Source organism: Corvus moneduloides, chromosome 29, assembly GCF_009650955.1.
Source record: "Corvus moneduloides isolate bCorMon1 chromosome 29, bCorMon1.pri, whole genome shotgun sequence".
Classification (NCBI taxonomy): Eukaryota; Metazoa; Chordata; class Aves; order Passeriformes; family Corvidae; genus Corvus; species Corvus moneduloides.
Genome location: NC_045504.1, coordinates 877574 through 894628, shown reverse-complemented (window position 1 = coordinate 894628; position 17055 = coordinate 877574). Strand labels below are relative to the sequence as shown.

General features: G+C 67.5%; 2 protein-coding genes across 2 annotated transcripts; both read left to right on the top strand.

Annotated features, from left to right (window-relative positions):
- The first annotated feature begins 327 nt into the window (after positions 1-327).
- Positions 328-7805, top strand: THBS3 (thrombospondin 3). The gene is made up of 23 exons (XM_032093771.1): positions 328-460; positions 1177-1383; positions 1546-1802; positions 1894-1996; positions 2216-2242; positions 2521-2603; positions 2700-2751; positions 2837-2985; positions 3127-3267; positions 3438-3515; positions 3598-3750; positions 3852-3962; positions 4069-4176; positions 4400-4559; positions 4648-4766; positions 4890-4942; positions 5100-5293; positions 5368-5546; positions 5659-5707; positions 5875-6071; positions 6150-6322; positions 7212-7351; positions 7506-7805. Exons 1-23 carry the CDS (start codon positions 382-384, stop codon positions 7562-7564), a joined length of 2871 nt encoding a protein of 956 aa, XP_031949662.1. The 5' UTR covers positions 328-381; the 3' UTR covers positions 7565-7805.
- Positions 7806-11723: 3918 nt separating this feature from the next.
- On the top strand, positions 11724-15984 carry MUC1 (mucin 1, cell surface associated). The gene is made up of 7 exons (XM_032093790.1): positions 11724-11837; positions 12645-13225; positions 13402-13475; positions 13578-13720; positions 13984-14102; positions 14206-14352; positions 15241-15984. The coding sequence occupies exons 1-7, from the start codon at positions 11798-11800 to the stop codon at positions 15313-15315; spliced, it is 1179 nt and encodes a 392-aa protein (XP_031949681.1). The 5' UTR covers positions 11724-11797; the 3' UTR covers positions 15316-15984.
- The last annotated feature ends 1071 nt before the right edge of the window (positions 15985-17055 follow it).

Genomic DNA, 17055 nt, shown 5'->3' with positions numbered 1-17055 from the left:
CCCGGGGGGCTCCGCGGCGTGAGGCACCCCGGTACAAGCGGCCCCGCAGCCGGTTCCGCTCTCCCGGGCCGGGATGCTCTGGCGCTGCTGGGGCGGCCCCAGCCCGCCCGCCTGACCTCCCGGTGAACCGGCGCTGTGAGCGGGGGCTGCCCCGGGGCGGGCAGTGCCGGGGGGTCTCCGCAGCCCCGGGCCCAGTGCGCGGCGCCGGCACGGTGCCCTCCTCCGGGGCTGGGGCCGCAGCCGGTGGCTCGCCGGTGTCCCCGGGATGCGCCCGGTGATTGACGGCTCTTTGTTTCCTCCTCGCCGGCCCCGCCGGCCCCTCCCCCGTGCGCCACCCCGCCCCGCCGCGCTCCGCTCCGCACCGGCGGCACCGGCGGCATCATGGGGGCACCGGGGGGCCCCGCGCTCCTGGCGCTGTTCCTGCTGGGCGCCGCCGCCGCGGCGCGTCCGGGGCTGCAAGGTACCGGAGGGGCTCGGGGCGGCGGTGGGGCGGCCCCGAAGGGGCGGCGGGACGGGCGACAGTCGGGGGTCGGCGGCGGCAGACCCCGTCCCACGGCCGCTGACAGCGGCTCTGCTCGCCCCGGGGAAGCTGCGGGCAGCGGGGACGCAGGAACGTTCATTCCCGAGGCGCGGGGTGGCCGCCGGTTCCGATGCTGGCTCGGGGCCGCGGGGGAGTGCCGCGGCGGGGGCTGACCCTGGCGCCGGAGCCCCTCTCGGTCTGCCCGGTGCGGCTGCACGGAACAGGCGGGCACCCGTGCGGCAGCGGGACCGAGTTGTCCGCGCTCCCCACTGAGCGCCCCGGGCCGGTACCGGAGGCCCGACCGTTCCTCCGGGATCTCCCGGTCCGGCGGCCCCTCGTTGGGGCTGGCCCGCGGGGGGCTCTGCGGAGCGGGATGCGGGGAAGCCCCAGAGCGGGGCGGGCTCCGGGCCGGGACTCCGCCGGTCTCGCCGGTGCGGGGGCTCCGCGGGTCCGTCTCGGAGGCGCTGCCGGTCCTGGAGCGCCACCGCGCGGGGGCGGCCCCGGAGCCCCCGGGGCTTCCCTGGTCCCCCCCGAGCCCGGCGGTCCAGGGACACCCCCACCCCATCCCCGCTCTGACCGCACCGGGCATCGCCGTAGTCACCGGCCGAAGCTGCGGCTGCCGGTGCAGAGGCGACCCCGGTGCTCGTCTCCCGCAGTCATCGACCTGCTGCTGGTGAGCGAGGCACGGCAGATGGCCAGCGTGGCCCACAAGATCCGCATGGAGCTTCTGACTGTCAACGACGTGTACCTCCTCTCCACCTTCCGCCTGCCCCCCAAGCAAGGGGGGACCCTCTTTGGCCTCTACTCCAAGAAGGACAACACCCGATGGCTGGAGGTCTCTGTCGTGGGGAAGATCAACAAAGGTGGGTGCCCTCCGTGTGGGGATGGACTGGCCCTGCTCTTGCCGTGGCGCTCTGAGACAAACGGGACTGAGTTCCTGCAGGGAAGAGCAATGGGCACACGCTGGTGCCAGGGTGCCGCCAGTGCTGTGGGGGAGCTGACGGCCCCTTCCTGCTCCTCCGCAGTCCTGGTGCGGTACCTGCGGGAGGACAACAAGGTGCACTCAGTCAACCTGCAGCACGCGCAGCTGGCGGACGGGCAGAGCCACTCTGTCATCGTGCGCCTGAGCGGGCTGCGGAGGGACACGCTGAGCGTGGAGCTCTACGTCGACTGCAAGCAGATGGACTCCAGCGTGGGGCTGCCTGAGCTGTCTGAGATCCCCCTGGCCGAGGTGGAGTCCATCGAGGTGCGCACAGGGATGAAGGCCTACCAGAGGATGCAGGTGAGTGCCAGGGGGATTGAGACCTCAGCCACTGCACCCGGGGGGATGGGCAGAGCCCCCCATGCTGACTGCATCTCCCCACGCACATCAGGGGTTCGTAGAGTCGATGAAGCTGATCCTGGGAGGGTCCATGAGCCGTGTGGGGGCCTTGAGCGAGTGCCCTTTCCAAGGAGATGAGTCCATTCACAGTGCAGGTAATGGCTTGGGGGGCTTACGGGGTCACCTGTGTGGGCCGTGGCACAGGGAGGTGGGGGCAACAGCACAGAGGGATGTTCTGGCCCCTCCTGGCCCAGTGTCCCCACACAGGTGGGAGTTCCAGTGCTGCACGTGTGCTGACCAGGAGTGACTGTGTGAGGTGACTCTGCTGGGGTGTGACAGCAGCGTTTGGTAATGTCTCATCTCTCTCCTTGCAGTGACGAGCGTGCTGGCCTCCATCCTGGGTGAGTCCCTGCTCTGCTTCCCTCGTCCCCTGGTGTGAGGCATTTGGGGCTCCATGGAGGCAGAGATGCCTCCACAGCCTGTCCCAGTGCCCCATGTGGGATCAGAGGGTGTGGGGTGTGCTACAGGAAAAGGGGCCCTGCGTGAACCAGGGAGAAGGATGGGCTGTTGGGTGCCTCATCCTCCCAGCTCAGTGCCAATGGGCAGAGCAGTCCTGGCCCACAGCCCTGGGAGGCCGTGTCCGTCCTGGGATTGATCTTGTCCTTTCTGCTGCTGGCAGGTGAGCAGACCAAGGCACTGGTCACGCAGCTGACCCTCTTCAACCGGGTCCTGAGCGAGCTGCGGGAAGACATTAGGGACCAGGTGGGACTGGGGAGGTTACTGGCACTCCCTGGGCTGGATTTCCCTAGAGCACGGTGCCAGCACCCTCCTGATGCTCCGTGCTCTGCTGCCTTGCAGGTGAAGGAGATGTCTCTGATCCGCAACACCATCATGGAGTGCCAGGTCTGCGGTGAGTGCTGGCAAGGGCTCTGCTCCCGCCTCGGGGGCCTAAGGGCCACCTTGTTTCAGCCCTCACCTGCCTCTCCTCTCCTCAGGCTTCCACGAGCAGCGGTCCCGCTGCAACCCCAATCCCTGCTTCAGTGGCGTGGACTGCATGGAGACATACGAGTACCCCGGGTACCGCTGCGGGCCCTGCCCACCGGGGCTGGAGGGCAACGGCACGCACTGCGTCGACATCGAGGAGGTGGGCACGGTCTGGGGGGGATCAGCAGCCCTGGCAGTGCCAGGGCTGTGCCTGCAGAGGACGCTTCTTCTCAGCAAGACCCCACCGAGATGCGGGATGCTGTGCCCGAGGATGAAGCCTGTCTCTCTCCCGTTGTTGCAGTGTGCCCATGCCAACCCCTGCTTCCCTGGCTCCAAGTGCATCAACACAGCCCCTGGGTTCCGCTGCGAGCCCTGTCCCCGCGGCTATCGAGGCAACACCGTCTCTGGCGTGGGGGTGGATTATGCCAGGGCCAGCAAGCAGGTGAGTGCAGTGCCACGGGACTCGGCCAGGCCCCCGTGGGATCTCCGGAGTGCAGGACAGGGCAGAGGATGCAGTGCCTGTGGAGTAGGACAGCTTCCTGGGGGCAGGAATGGGCACAGCCACCCACGGGGAAAGGTCCCAGGTGAACGTTTCTCCCCCACTGCTCACAGGTTTGCACGGATATCGATGAATGCAACGATGGGAACAATGGGGGCTGCGACCCCAACTCCATCTGCACCAACACGCTGGTGAGCAGCGCTGTCCCGCTGCCTCCCTGGCTCCCAAGGCCGCTCAGCTCTCCTCATCCCACACCTGCCCTCTCTCCCCCAGGGCTCCTACAAGTGCGGGCCCTGCAAGTTGGGCTTTGTGGGGAACCAAACATCCGGCTGCGTCCCGCACAAGTCCTGCAGCACTCCCACCTCCAACCCCTGTGACATTAACGGCTTCTGCCTGTTCGAGAGGAACGGGGAGATCTCCTGTGCGGTGAGCAGGGGACAGGGACAGGAGGAGGGTGTAGGGACTGCAGCATGGCACCATTGGTCCTGCCAGAGCCCTTTTCAGCCCCTGATCTCGTCTTTATTCAGTGCAACGTGGGCTGGGCTGGCAACGGCAACGTGTGTGGGCAAGACACAGACCTGGATGGGTACCCAGACGAGCCCCTGCCCTGCATTGACAACAACAAGCACTGCAAGCAGGTGGGCTCCTGGAAGGGGGGCACGGGGTGCAGGGTACAGGGTCCACAGCAGGGCTGTGCTCCAGACCTCGTCTCCTCCCCGTTCCTAATGCTGGCTGTGCCTGCAGGACAACTGCCGCCTGACGCCCAATTCTGGGCAGGAGGATGCTGACAACGACGGCATCGGGGACCAATGCGATGACGACGCTGATGGTGATGGTGTCAAGAATGTGGAGGTGGCTGTGCTGGGCGGGTGGCCATGCCAGTGGCTCTAGGAGGGCTTCTCCTTTTGGCTCAGTTCTGAGTCCCTCAAGATGCCTCTCCTGGGGAGCAGCAGGCTGGTGGCTTGGGAATGGTCTCAGAGTGCTGGAGACGTCCTTCTGCCCTCACCACTGTGGGACTGTGGCCTCTCGTCTGCCTGCCACCGCAGCGACAACATCCCTGTCCTCTTCTCCGCAGGACAACTGCCGGCTCTTCCCCAACAAGGACCAACAGAACTCGGACACGGACTCCTTTGGAGACGCCTGTGACAACTGCCCCAATGTGCCCAACAATGACCAGCGGGACACAGACAGCAATGGCGAGGGGGATGCTTGTGATAATGACATTGATGGGGACGGTGAGCAGCTGTTGGGTCGACCTGGCTGTGCCAGGGGGGCTGTCCCGCAGGGGTGGGGAAGGGTATCCACCCAGTGCTATCCTTGCAGGGATACCCAACATGCTGGATAACTGTCCCAAGGTGCCCAACCCTCTGCAGACTGATCGGGATGAGGACGGTGTTGGGGATGCCTGTGACAGTTGCCCTGAAATGAGCAACCCCACTCAGGTATGGCTGGGGCCAGGCTGGGCCAGGGGGCCTGGGATGAGTGGGGTCTGGCCCAGTGGGGAGCAGGGGGTCCTTCTCCTCGCCCTGGGATGTCCACTGAATTAGGGCTCCGCTCTCCTCCAGACAGATATGGACAGTGACCTGGTAGGAGACATCTGTGACACCAACGAGGACAGGTGTGGACAGCACTGCAGTGGGGTGACCTCCCCATTGTGTCCCTGAGGGCAGAACTGGGCTCCCGGTTCAGGGAGGGACAATGGGGTCTTCAGGGAGCTGGGGTGTGGTGCCAGATCCCTGATTTTGGCATTGCTCTGACCTTGTTCTTGCTCCCAGTGATGGGGATGGGCATCAGGACACCAAGGACAACTGTGCCGAGATCCCCAACAGCTCCCAGCTGGACTCGGACAACGATGGGCTGGGGGATGACTGCGACAATGACGATGACAACGATGGCATCCCGGATTATGTGGCACCTGGCCCAGACAACTGCCGTCTCATTCCCAATCCCAACCAGAAAGACTCGGATGGTGAGCACGGGATGGGCAGGGGGAGGCAGACCTGCGTGGGCTCAGCCCAGCCCTGACTGGGCACGTGTCCCCAGGGAACGGCGTGGGTGATGTCTGTGAGGAGGACTTCGACAATGACACGGTGGTGGACCAGCTGGACGTGTGCCCCGAGAGCGCCGAGGTGACACTGACCGACTTCCGCGCCTACCAGACTGTCATCCTGGACCCCGAGGGGGACGCCCAGATTGACCCCAACTGGGTTGTCCTCAACCAGGTGTGGGTGCTGTGCCCCGTGTTTCTGGGGGCTGCGCTGCAGGGTGGAAGTTGAGGGGACTGGGAGGTCCCCAGGGGTTCTGGGGTGCCCCTCACCCAGCTGTCCCCCACAGGGCATGGAGATCGTGCAGACCATGAACAGTGACCCGGGTTTGGCTGTGGGTAAGATATGTTCACCCACCCACAGACTCTGGGGGCAGCCCCCCCTGCTCCCACCCCCCAGTGCTGAGGAGTGAGGGCTGGTTCTTTGCCCCACAGAGGGGTGAAGGGTGGGTGGGCTGGGAGTTCCGTGGGGAGAGAGGGCTCCCCGCAGCGTTTCCTGCCTGTAGGTTACACAGCCTTCAACGGCGTGGACTTTGAGGGCACCTTCCATGTCAACACCATCACCGATGATGACTACGCCGGCTTCATCTTCAGCTACCAGGACAGTGCCAGCTTCTACGTGGTGATGTGGAAGCAGACGGAGCAGACGTACTGGCAGGCCACCCCCTTCCGTGCTGTGGCCGAGCCAGGGCTGCAGCTCAAGGTGGGTGGTGGCCCCACCCGTGGGCCGGGTCAGGACCCCCCTGTTCAGGTCCCCCCTGAAACCCTCACGCACCCACAGGCGGTGAAGTCCTCGACGGGCCCTGGGGAGCACCTGCGCAATGCGCTGTGGCACACGGGCCACACGCCCGACCACGTCCGCCTGCTCTGGAAGGACCCCCGGAACGTCGGCTGGAGGGACAAGACATCCTACCGCTGGCAGCTGGCACACAGGCCCCAGGTGGGCTACATCAGGTAAGCGGGGGGGGCACGGGGGCTGCTGGGGTGGGGGCTGCTCTCACCACGGTGCAGGATGGGGTTCAGCCCCAGTGGGACCACACCAGTGGGGGGGGATGCTGGTCATTGGTGAGAAACCAACCCTAGTGTGAACCCGCCCCGGTGAAGATGATGATAACCATGAGTAGGGGTCCTGCCCTGCGGAACCACCCCAGGGGTAGGATGGTGTCCATGAGGAGGCATTGTGCCCCCTGGGACCACCCTAGCGAGGGGATGCCGGCCACGGGGGGGATCCAGCCCTGTGGGACCACCCCAGTGTGGGGATAGCGGCCGTGGGGGAGCATCCAGCCCCGTGAGACCACCGCAGTGGGGGGATGTCGGCCGTGGGGAGGGGTTCTTCCCGGTGGGGCCGCAGCCGCGTTTCTCCTTTAAGGCTCCCGCCGGGGCGGCCGCGGCGGGGGAGCTCCGCCGCCGGGCCCTCCGCCCCCCGGGCCCCCGGGGCCATTGTCCCGTCGCCATGGCGACCCCGCCGGCGCCTTTCACATGCAAAGCGCCCGACAAAGGCGGCGGGGCCGGGCCGGGGGCGGCGCGGGGGGCTTCAGCCCGGCCACGGCGGGGGGCCCCGGCCCGGGGATCCAGCCGATCCGGTACCCCCCGGCCCAGCCCCCCGCAGGATGCCCCAGCTCCAGCCCGGTGCCACCGTCCCCGGGTCGGGATACTCGGGGCCCGGTGTCGGTCGTGGAGGGGTTCCAGTGGGGTCCAGGTGCTGGCCCCGATGGCGTCTCAGTGGGATCCCGATGTTTGCCCCGGTCGGATACCGGCGGGGTCCCGGTGGAATCCCGGGGCTGGCCCCGGCGGGGTCCCGGTGAGGTCCCGCTGACCGGTCGGGCCCCGTTCCCCCCCGCAGGGTCCGTCTGTACGAGGGCCCGCAGCTGGTGGCCGACTCCGGCGTGATCATTGACACCACGATGCGCGGGGGCCGTCTGGGGGTCTTCTGCTTCTCCCAGGAGAACATCATCTGGTCCAACCTGCAGTACCGCTGCAACGGTGAGCAGGGTCCCCGGGACTCCCGCACCGGCCCGGCGGCCGGCCGAGCATCCCTTCCCTCGCCCCTGCGGCGGGGCTCAGTCCTGGGCCGGGGGCTTTAGCGGGGCTTGCTTCCCCCGCGGGCTCCTGACGCCCCCCGCGCTGCTCCCCACAGACACGATCCCTGCCGACTTCGAGCCCTTCCGCCGGTTCCTGCTGGAGGGACGCGAGTGACCGCGCCCGGCACGGGCCTCCCCCGCCAGCGGCACCGGTGGCGCTCCGGGCCCCCGCCGCCAGCGGCACCCGGGGGCGCACCGGGCCCCGCCGCTCCTCCCGGCCGGGCCCCGTTCCCGGCCCCCCGCGGACTTTGCACTGCCAGTACCGGGGCCCCGCAGTGCCGGGGCTCCCCCCACGCCTGCCCCGGGCGCTCCGGTCCTTGCCCCACGCCTGGCCATAAAGTTTTGAGTGTTTTCTAGCCTGCGCGCCCGGTCCCTGGGAGTTCCCGCTGGCCCGAGAGGGCTGTGGGTCCCCCCCACCCCCGTGCTCTCGGCTCCGTCCCGCGCCGTCCTCCCGGTGGTCGCGGGGTTGGGTCAGTGCCCGGCCGGTCCCACCGGCGCAGCCCGCGGCGGCGGGAGGCCGGGACGAGTGCAATATTGGTGGGCGAGAGCACAACACTGCACCGCATCCCGGCCCTCCCGCCGCCCCGGAGGGAGCGGAGCCGCCGCCGCCGCCGCCCGGGCCGCTCCGTGGGAACTGCGCGGCGCTCACCGCGGCTCGGCGGCAGGGACCGGTCGCCACGGCGACGGCTGTCCCGGCAACGCGGCGGAATGTGCCCCCACCCCCCCCACCCCGCCCGCCCCGGAGCGCGCGGCCCCGGCACCGGCCCGGCCCCCCCGCCCCGCGGCGGCGGCGGCGACAATGGGCGCGGCGGCACCGGGCCCCTCTTAAAAGGGCAACGCGGGACTGCCCTCCGGTGTTGGGGCCGGGACCGGGGCCGGTGCCTGTGCTCGTTCCCGGCCCGGGGCCGCGGCGGGAGCGCAGCCGGCCCTCCCCGGGGGTACCGGACAGGTGAAATCACCGCTTGGTACTGAGCGCCTCGTCCCGCGTCCCCGAGCTGCGAGGGGAGACCGCGGGTCCCTTTCCTTTTCCGGTCCTTCTCCTGCTCCCTCTCCGGTCCCGGTCCAGTACCGTTCCCGATTCCATTCCTGCTGCGGTCCCGCTCCTCTTCTGCTCCATCTCCTGCTCCCTCTCCTAGTCCCTCTCCCGCTCCAGTTTCGCTCTAGTCCCGTTCCCGCTCCGGTCTCGCTCCAGTATCGGTCTCACTCCCGCTCTGCATTACTCCAGCCGACTCCCGATTCCGCTCCCGCTCTCTTTCCAGCAGCGGTTCCGCTCCCGCTCGGCTCTGGCTCCAGTCCTAGTCCCGGTCTCACTCCCGGTCTCGCTCCAGTAGCGGTCCCCTTCCACCTCCCGCTCCGGTCTCACTCCAGTCCCTCTCCCCATTCCGGTCTCGCTCCTGTCGCGGTTTCGGTCCCGGTTCTTGTCGCGGTTCCGGTCCCGGTTCTTGTCCCGGTCCCGTCCGGCGGTGCCGGTGCGCGGTGCGAGCGTCGTGTGGGGCCGTGCCCGCCAGGGGGCGCCGCAGCTTCAGGGCCACCGGCCCGAGCCGGGAGGGGAACGGGGCGAGTCCGGACCCGCCGGACACGGACAGGCCGGACACAGGGGATGCACCGGGCATGGGCAGGCCGGACACAGGGGATGCACCGGGCATGGACACGCCGGACACAGGGGATGCACCGGGCACGGACAGGCCGCACACAGGGGATGCACCGGGCACGGGCAGGCCGGACACAGGGGATGCACCGGGCATGGGCAGGCCGGACACAGGGGATGCACCGGGCACGGACAGGCCGGACACAGGGGATGCACCGGGCATGGGCAGGCCGGACACAGGGGATGCACCGGCCACGGACAGGCTGAACACAGGGGATGCACCGGGCACGGACAGGCCGCACACAGGGGATGCACCGGGCACGGACAGGCCGGACACAGGGGATGCACCGGCCACGGACAGGCTGAACACAGGGGATGCACCGGGCACGGACAGGCCGGACACAGGGGATGCATCGGGCACGGACAGGCCGCACACAGGGGATGCACCGGGCACGGGCAGGCCGGACACAGGGGATGCACCGGACACGGACAGGCCGGACACAGGGGATGCACCGGGCACGGACAGGCTGAACACAGGGGATGCACCGGGCATGGGCAGGCCGGACACAGGGCATGCACCGGGCACGGACAGGCCGGACACAGGGGATGCACCGGGCACGGACAGGCCGCACACAGGGGATGCACCGGCCACGGACAGGCCGGACACAGGGGATGCACCGGGCATGGGCAGGCCGGACACAGGGGATGCACCGGGCATGGACAGGCCGGACACATGGAACACACTGGACATGGATAGGCCGGACACAGGGGATCCACTGGACAGGGTGGACAAAAGGAACTCACCGGGCACAGTAGGGGTGTACACACAGGATCCCCCGGGCATGGACAGGGTGGACATATGGGACCCACTGGACATGGTGGGCATGGGTGTATGGGGCCCACTGGACAAGGACAAGCTGGACACAGCGGATCCACTAGGCATGAACAGGGTGGACACATGGGACCCACCGGACATGGTGGGCGTGGGCACACAGAATCCACTGGACATGGTGGGGTCGGGCAGATGGGACCCACGAGATGCACACAGGGTGGGCATATGGGACTCATTGAGCATGATGGGGGTGGACACGCAGGTCCCACCGGACACAAGGTGGACACATGGAACCCACGGGGTGCGGTGGCAGTGGACACACAGGACCCACTGGACATGGATGGGGTGGACACATGGGACTCACTGGACACATGAGAACCATCGGGCACAGCAGGGATGGGGACATAGGACCCACCGGTGGTGGGTGCCTGGGACCCACTGGGCATGGACAGGGTGGGCTAATGGCCCCCACTCCCAGAGCTGGCGGGTGAGGCGATTGCCACGAGAGAGCAGTTGCTGGGACCCCCCCCTGCCCCTCAGCCCCCCACACGTTGTGCCCTCTGTGGGTGTCTGCAGGAGGAAAACTTCAGCCCCCAACCCCCTGCTTTGGGGGGGATGGGGAGGTTCAGGGGAAAGCCCCCAGTGCTGAGCGGGGCTGGGGGTTGGGGCTGGAGCAGAGGGCAGCAGGGGTCAGCATCACTGCATGGGGGGAGCCATCCCCATGTTGAGGCCTTTCGGGAAGGGCATGTTTGCTCAGAGCTGCTGCCTGCACCTGCCTGGACATGGCCTGGCTTGCCAAGGCTGTGGCGGCCGTGGGGGGAGCAGAGTGCTGCTGGTTCCCATTCCACCTGCTCTGAAAGCTGGGCCATCCATCCCTTGCCCTCTTGTCACTGTGGCACGGAGGGTCCCCCCTCTCTGCTCCCCTTCTCAGCACCACCTCAGAACTCTTGGCCTGACTGGGGTGGCACTTCAGCTTCACACGAGGCTGGGCAGGAGCCAAGCATGGAGGTCCTGACGGAGACCTCCCCAGGAACTGGGACCCTCACGGGAATCAGCACCCTCCTGAGAGATTGGGGCTCTCCCAGGAATCAGGGCTCTCTGCAGGGCAGGGGCAGAGAGGGACCAGAGTAGCTTTTGATGCCTGTCCGTGCCAGGAGCACGTGTCACCTGCACCCAGGCACGGGCGGTGCCGTTACCTCAGGGGTGGGGCATTGGCGCCCAGCATCACCCGTGTCCTGAGTGGGGATGGGGGTTTGTGCCTGCTGGGGGGGGCCCCGGGACCTGGAGGGAGGTTACTGGGACGTACTGGGATGCCGTGGGGCCCTGGGCTGTACCTGCGTAAGCATTTCGGGGGGGTCACCGGTGTTTATTTGAGTGTAGGGTGAGGCGATGACCAGCCGGTAATGATTAACCCTGGGCTGAGCCCAGGGGATGAGGCCCCCCTACACGAGGGGCTGGGGCGCTCCGTGTCCCCCTTGTGCCCCCCCTCCGTGCCCCCCACCAGGCCCTGGGGCCCGTGGCTCAGCCCACGGAGCCAGGCAGATGCTGCTCCCGCCCCTGCCCCAGGATGCCCGGCTACTGTCCCGTCCTGTGCCCCCACCCGAGGCTGGGTCCGCCCACGGCACGGGGACGCTGCCAGCGGTGTCCCCCCGACCCAGGGAAGCGCGACAGACCCAGCCGGGGGGGGTGATGCTGCGGGGGCCCCACCGGCGCGGTGGCACCCCTGTGCCAAGTGGGGCAGAGCGACCCCCCCTCCCTGGAGCCGGCGGCGGGGTGGGGCCTCCCCACCTGCCCCAGGTGCTCTATAAAGCTCCGGCCGCTGTCGAGCTGCCAGTTCCGGATCCCTGGGTTGCAGCGTGTGCCACCGGCTAACGGGAAAGCAGCCATCGCCGGGCCCCACGAGGCGCCGGGACCCCCGGACGAGCCCCATGGCGTTCCCTGTCTTTCTGCTGCTGCTGCTGGGCACAGGTGAGGGGCTGGGGCCGGCGGCACCTCGAGCCAGAGGGAGCCGGGCAGGGAGCCGGGCAGGGGGGGAGGTACCGAGGCAGGGGGAGTGGAGCGGGGTCCCTTTGAAAGTGGGGACTGGGGGATACCGGAGCCAGTGGCACCCTGGCAGCAGGGACATTGTTGCCTCTCCTGGTCTGCCTCCGGGATGCAGCGAGCCGGGGCTGGTTGAGCCCAGGAAAGTCGGTACTGGGGGCTCAGACTGCGGCCCCTCTGCTGTGTCCGAAGGGCTCGGCCAAGGGCTGGGCTGTGCCGGGACCAGCCGGAGCAGGCTGTGCCCGGGGCTCGCAGGCTGGAATGCAGGTGTGTCCCGGTGAGCACCCGGACCCCGGGCTCTCCTCCAGTGCTGCCGGCTCCTGCAGCACCCTCTGGGAACCTGCCCGGGAGCTGCCTGTGCTGGCCCCCAGCCAGGCCAGGCAGCTCCGGGGGGTGCGGGGACACCCCAGCCTGTCACCCACAGCAAGGGGAGCTGTACTGGGTGGCAGCACGGCAGGGACACCCCAGGACGGAGGGGGCTGCAGGGCTGGGCACAGCGCTGGTGTCAGTGCCCAGACAGCACCACCTGGACCTTTGGTGGTGCCACAAGTGCCCAGCACCAGTCCCGATCGTGGGGGGTTGCCGAAGGCCTCGTTAGCCTCGTGGGCAGACGGAGCCTCTGGCTGTTGGCTCCTGGGGGTCGTGGTGCTTCCCACAGTGACTGGCTGAGGAGCTGTTTTGGGTAAAACCTCCCCTTAGTGGGCTGCAGCCACTGACTCCTGGGGTTCCCTCCAGGTACACGTGCCATGACCACCGAGACGACCATGGAGATGGAAACCACCGAAACGACCACTGTGGAGATGACCACGGAAACGACGACCACCACCTTGTCTCCAAATATATTCCCCAAAATCACAGATGCTACCATGTTCCCTGGCACAAACACCACGAACTTCCAGTTCAGCAACCACTCCATGTCCAACAGCACTGTGGTGCCTGTCCTCAGCAGCCCAGCCACCTCCCATGTCAATGCCACCTCAAACAGCAGCAGCTGGGCCCCCCACTTTGGCACCAACGGCAGCTCTGCCGCTCCCGCCACCGTGGATGGCAGCAGCTCCAGCACCAAAGGCAATGGGAGCACCAGTGCTCAGATCTTTCCCACCAGAATAACATCTGAGGGTGGCATGGCTCCCAGGCAGACCCCCACCAGGAGCGTTCCCAACCCCAGCAAAACCACAGGCCAGCTGCCCGCTGCCGTCCAGCTGCTCCTCCGTGTCCCGCTGTCCTTCCGCATCATCAACAAGAGCTTCAACGAGAGCCTGCATGACCCAGCATCCGAGGACTACAGGAGCCTGAGCCGCACTGTCCTGACCATGGTGAGTCCCAGTCCTGCCCCTGGGCCGTGCTGGGAAGGAGCCACCTCCCCTTGGGGCTTTCCATGGAAGCGCCCCGAGCATCTGTTCTGCCAGCAGCTCCAGCCGCCCGGCCAGTTCTGCGTGGGGACAGGAAAGGGGGGTGGGGAGGTGGCCATGACCTCAATGCTTCCTTCCAGTTCGAACACGTCTTCGGCTGCGCGGGCTGCATGGGCACGCAGACCTACACCGGGTGCAGCGAGCTGCGGTACAGGTGAGCAGCACAGCGCCAGCAGGGCTGGTGTATCACAGTGTATCCCCCTGGTATGTAGCCCCTCGAGGGACAATCCAGGTGCTGATGCCTCCTCCCGTGCAGCCAAGGCTCGGTGGAGGTCCAGTCCACCCTCGTGTTTGGGAATGGAAGCGATGCCGTCACTCCCGACGCCGCTGAGCAGCGCCTGAGGAAGAGCCTGGACCAGAATGGCTTCATCATGGGCCTGCAGCTGGACAGCATCCAGAGTGAGAGGAGGCTCCAGGCTGGGGAGGGAGCGGGAATGGAGCCTGGGGGAAGCTGGGATGGCTCTATAAACATTGCCCTGTCCTGGCTGAGGCAAGGGGCCCTACTTGGTGCTGTGATGGACTTGGGGCTTGCAGCAGGCGGAGCCAATGCACATTCCTGGTGCCTGTGGGAAGAGCAAGCAGATCCCACACAGGAGGGCTCAGCCCCTGCTGTCCTGTCCCAGGGGTCTCTCAGGGTTCTGTCCCAGCTCTGTCCCTTGCAGGCTCCACAGAGGTGATGTCCCCGGCTCCAGCACCCGTGGTCCCGGACTGGGCCATTGCTCTGTTGGTCCTGGTCAGCATCCTGCTGCTGTTCAGCATGTTCACCTGTCTCCTCCTGATGGTGAGACCCCATCCCCATCCCAGTCCTCACCTGCATTCTGCTGGTTGGTGCCCTGTCCCTGTCCCCACACTGGCCAGGCCCCAACCCCTTCTCTCTCCCTAAGAGCACCTGCACGTGCCGCCGGAAAAGCCAAGGGAAGCTGGACCTGCTCAGCCAGAAAGATTCCTACCACCCCATGGCTGAATACCTCCAGTACCAGAGCCACGGGCGCTACGCACCCCCCAACAGCAAACCCAACCCCTACAGCCAGGTGAGAGCGAGAGCCCCGTACCCGGGGTCCCGGCTGCTGCGGGGGCAGAGAGCAGGGCTGCATCCCCGCATTCTGGGTTAATGGCTAACGGGGATGGCAGGGCAGGGACAGGTGTCCGGGAGCTCGTCCCACACCAGCCTTGCCAGGAGGTGAGCGTAACATTCACGCCTGGCTGGAGCGGGAGTGCGGCCGGCGCGGGCAGACCCGGCCTGGCTCTGGGGAGCTCCCAGCGACCTTGGGCAGCCGCTCCCTGCGCCCCGCCCCACCGGCTCAGGGGGCTCGCTGCCTCCCCACCCTGCCCCTTCTCCTGCTCAGCTGTGTCCCAGCCGGCCCCTCAGGTCTCCTGCTGTCACAGCATCCTCTGCCATGGGTGGGGAGCGGAGCTGGGGCACTGCAGGGCTGCTGGGGGGCTGAGGACACGATTCCCATAGCCAGCACCCCACATCCCGCACCAGCAGCTCCGAAACTGGAGCTGCGGGTGTGGCGCCAGGAGCTGCCTGGAGGCGCAAAGGGCTCCCCAAGGAGCGCTCCCCCCACGCGGGGCTGTGGGCGGGGGCCGTGTCCAGCTGCTCTGGCTCCCTTCGAGCAGCTCACCCTGTGCAAATACCAGGGGCCTGGGTAAATATTTACCTTCGCACTCGCCGGGCCGGCTTATCTTGCGGGAACACGGCCACCGCGGCTCCTCCTGCGCGCGGGGGGGCTCGGGGTGTCCGTGGGGGCCTGGAGTGCCCACAGTGCCCATGGCTGGGGGCAGCAGCCCACCACGATGGCAGGATGCAATTTTTGGTTGCCTGTAGTGGCCGTGGAGAGGGTGCAGAGCTTCCTCTGCTATCCTGGGCTGGGGGCTCAGCCCTGTCCTGACACCCCCTCACCTTTCCTCCCCCCAAGGTGGCCGGCAGCAGCACCAAGAGGGCCGGCACCTTCACCTACACCAATCCCGCCGCCGGCTCTGACAACCTCTGAGGGGCTCGCTGGAAAGGAGGGCGGCTGCCGAGGGGAGGGGGCGGCTGCGACCCCCCCACTCCCGGGGGAGCAGCACCGGCCCCGGGCACATCCCCCGGTGCTGCCCGGCCCCTCGCCGTGGGCAGCGGGAGCCGGATGGCTCTGGAGCAGCCGGATCCGTGCACATGCCAGAACTGGATGAACAAAGATTGGGAGCAGGAGGGAGGGTCCCGCACACCCCACGGTCCCTGCGCTCGCTTGGCTTTGCAACCCCGCTCAGTGCTGGGGGTGGAGGACTGGGCTGGTGCTCCCCCTGCGCTCACCCCCGGGGATTCAATGGCTCTTTTTGTGGTGTTATTTTATATAAATATCTCTATTTGCGGGGTGTTGGTGCCGGGCTTGGCTCGGCGGGGTAGCAGGCCCTCGGCTGGGGTATATTTATCGCAGTTACAATAAAAGGACGGGGGCAGCCATGTGTCCCCAGGGCTGCGCCGTGGTGTGGCAGGGGGGCTTCTCTGGGACAGTGACTCCCCTCTCGTGGCTGTCACCCACCCAGGTGGCCTCGGCTTGGGTGGTGGCTCTTGTTTCCCGATCCAGGCAGTCCTGGTGTTGCTGCTGGGGGTGTCACCGTGTCCCTGGTCCCTGCATGCCTCTGGATGTGACATGTCCTGCCAGACTCCATCCCTCTCATCCCTCCTGTGCTCTCGGTTTCTGTTCACGGTCAGACGTGTCTCGTTTGACACGGCCGGTTTCCCCACGGCTGCACAGGCGGAATGCGCCGGTGCTGACGGGGCCGTGCAGCTGCACGTGTGTCCCTGGGTGCACGCGGCGTGTCCTGCTCCCGGCCCCTGCCCGGCTGGGCTCGGGGTCTTCCAAACGCTCAGTGAGCCCCAAAAAAGCTCTGGGGGGTGCTGGAAGAAGAGGCTGTGTGGTGACCCCAGGAGGCCGTGTGCCAGGGTACAAACCTTGGAACAGCCATGCCTGGAGTGCAGTGGTGGCCCCCTGACAGCCCCAGTTTGGGCTGGGCCTGTTCCTGGGCACTGGGAGGGTTTTGGCAACCACTGAAAAGGCAGAAAAACAAGGAACCAAACCTTCCCCAAAGAAATCCCGTGTGAGTGCAGGCACGGAGCCAGTGCTTGGCCGGGAGCAGCCCAGCAGCAGGCAGCTGATGGGTCCCTTGGCCACAGCCTGTGGGCTCTGGGTGGGGCCCATGGCTGTGCCAGGTGCCCAGGGACCCTGGCATGTGCTGGGAGGTACCCGAGCTGTGCTGGGGTGCAGGCAAGGGGCTGGGGGTCTCTGGAGCATGGAGGGAGGCCTGGTGCCCTGTGACTGCTGTGGGGCTGGGGGGTGCACTGATGGGGGGCTCTGGCACAGCGTGGCACCCCCCAGCTCTGTTCTGCCAGCTGGGGATGGGGCTGTGTGCCTAGGGCAGAGCCCCGTGGGGGAAGGGGTGTGCCTGGGACTGCTGCTGCCCCACTGAGCCCCCCCAGCCCTGGGCAGGGCCCCAGGAATCAGAACAGGGGCCTGATTTGCAGGGCTGGGCCCTACAAAGAGCTGCCTGTTGGCAGAGAGCTCAGCCCCATGGCCCCCTCCCTTTCCAGCTTGGGGGCCGGGATCTCCAGGGACTGGCACCCACCCAGGCAGGGCCCTGCCCCACTTGCAGCCCCTCCACCTGCCATGCAGAGCACCTGGGTGGGGGGTCCAGCTCCAATACCCACTCAGAGAAGATGCCTCAGCACCGAGCAGCTCCCCTGGCTGGGC

Excerpts from the sequence above, each read along its gene's own strand:
- MUC1 (XM_032093790.1), top strand. The coding sequence starts at position 11,798 with ATGGCGTTCCCTGTCTTTCTGCTGCTGCTGCTGGGCACAG. Across the intron at positions 13,476-13,577 it reads TGCAGCGAGCTGCGGTACAG|CCAAGGCTCGGTGGAGGTCC; the intron begins GTGAGCAGCACA and ends CCTCCCGTGCAG. Across the intron at positions 14,353-15,240 it reads AACCCAACCCCTACAGCCAG|GTGGCCGGCAGCAGCACCAA; the intron begins GTGAGAGCGAGA and ends CCTCCCCCCAAG.
- THBS3 (XM_032093771.1), top strand. The coding sequence starts at position 382 with ATGGGGGCACCGGGGGGCCCCGCGCTCCTGGCGCTGTTCCTGCTGGGC. Across the intron at positions 3,963-4,068 it reads ACAACAAGCACTGCAAGCAG|GACAACTGCCGCCTGACGCC; the intron begins GTGGGCTCCTGG and ends CTGTGCCTGCAG. Across the intron at positions 4,560-4,647 it reads TAATGACATTGATGGGGACG|GGATACCCAACATGCTGGAT; the intron begins GTGAGCAGCTGT and ends CTATCCTTGCAG.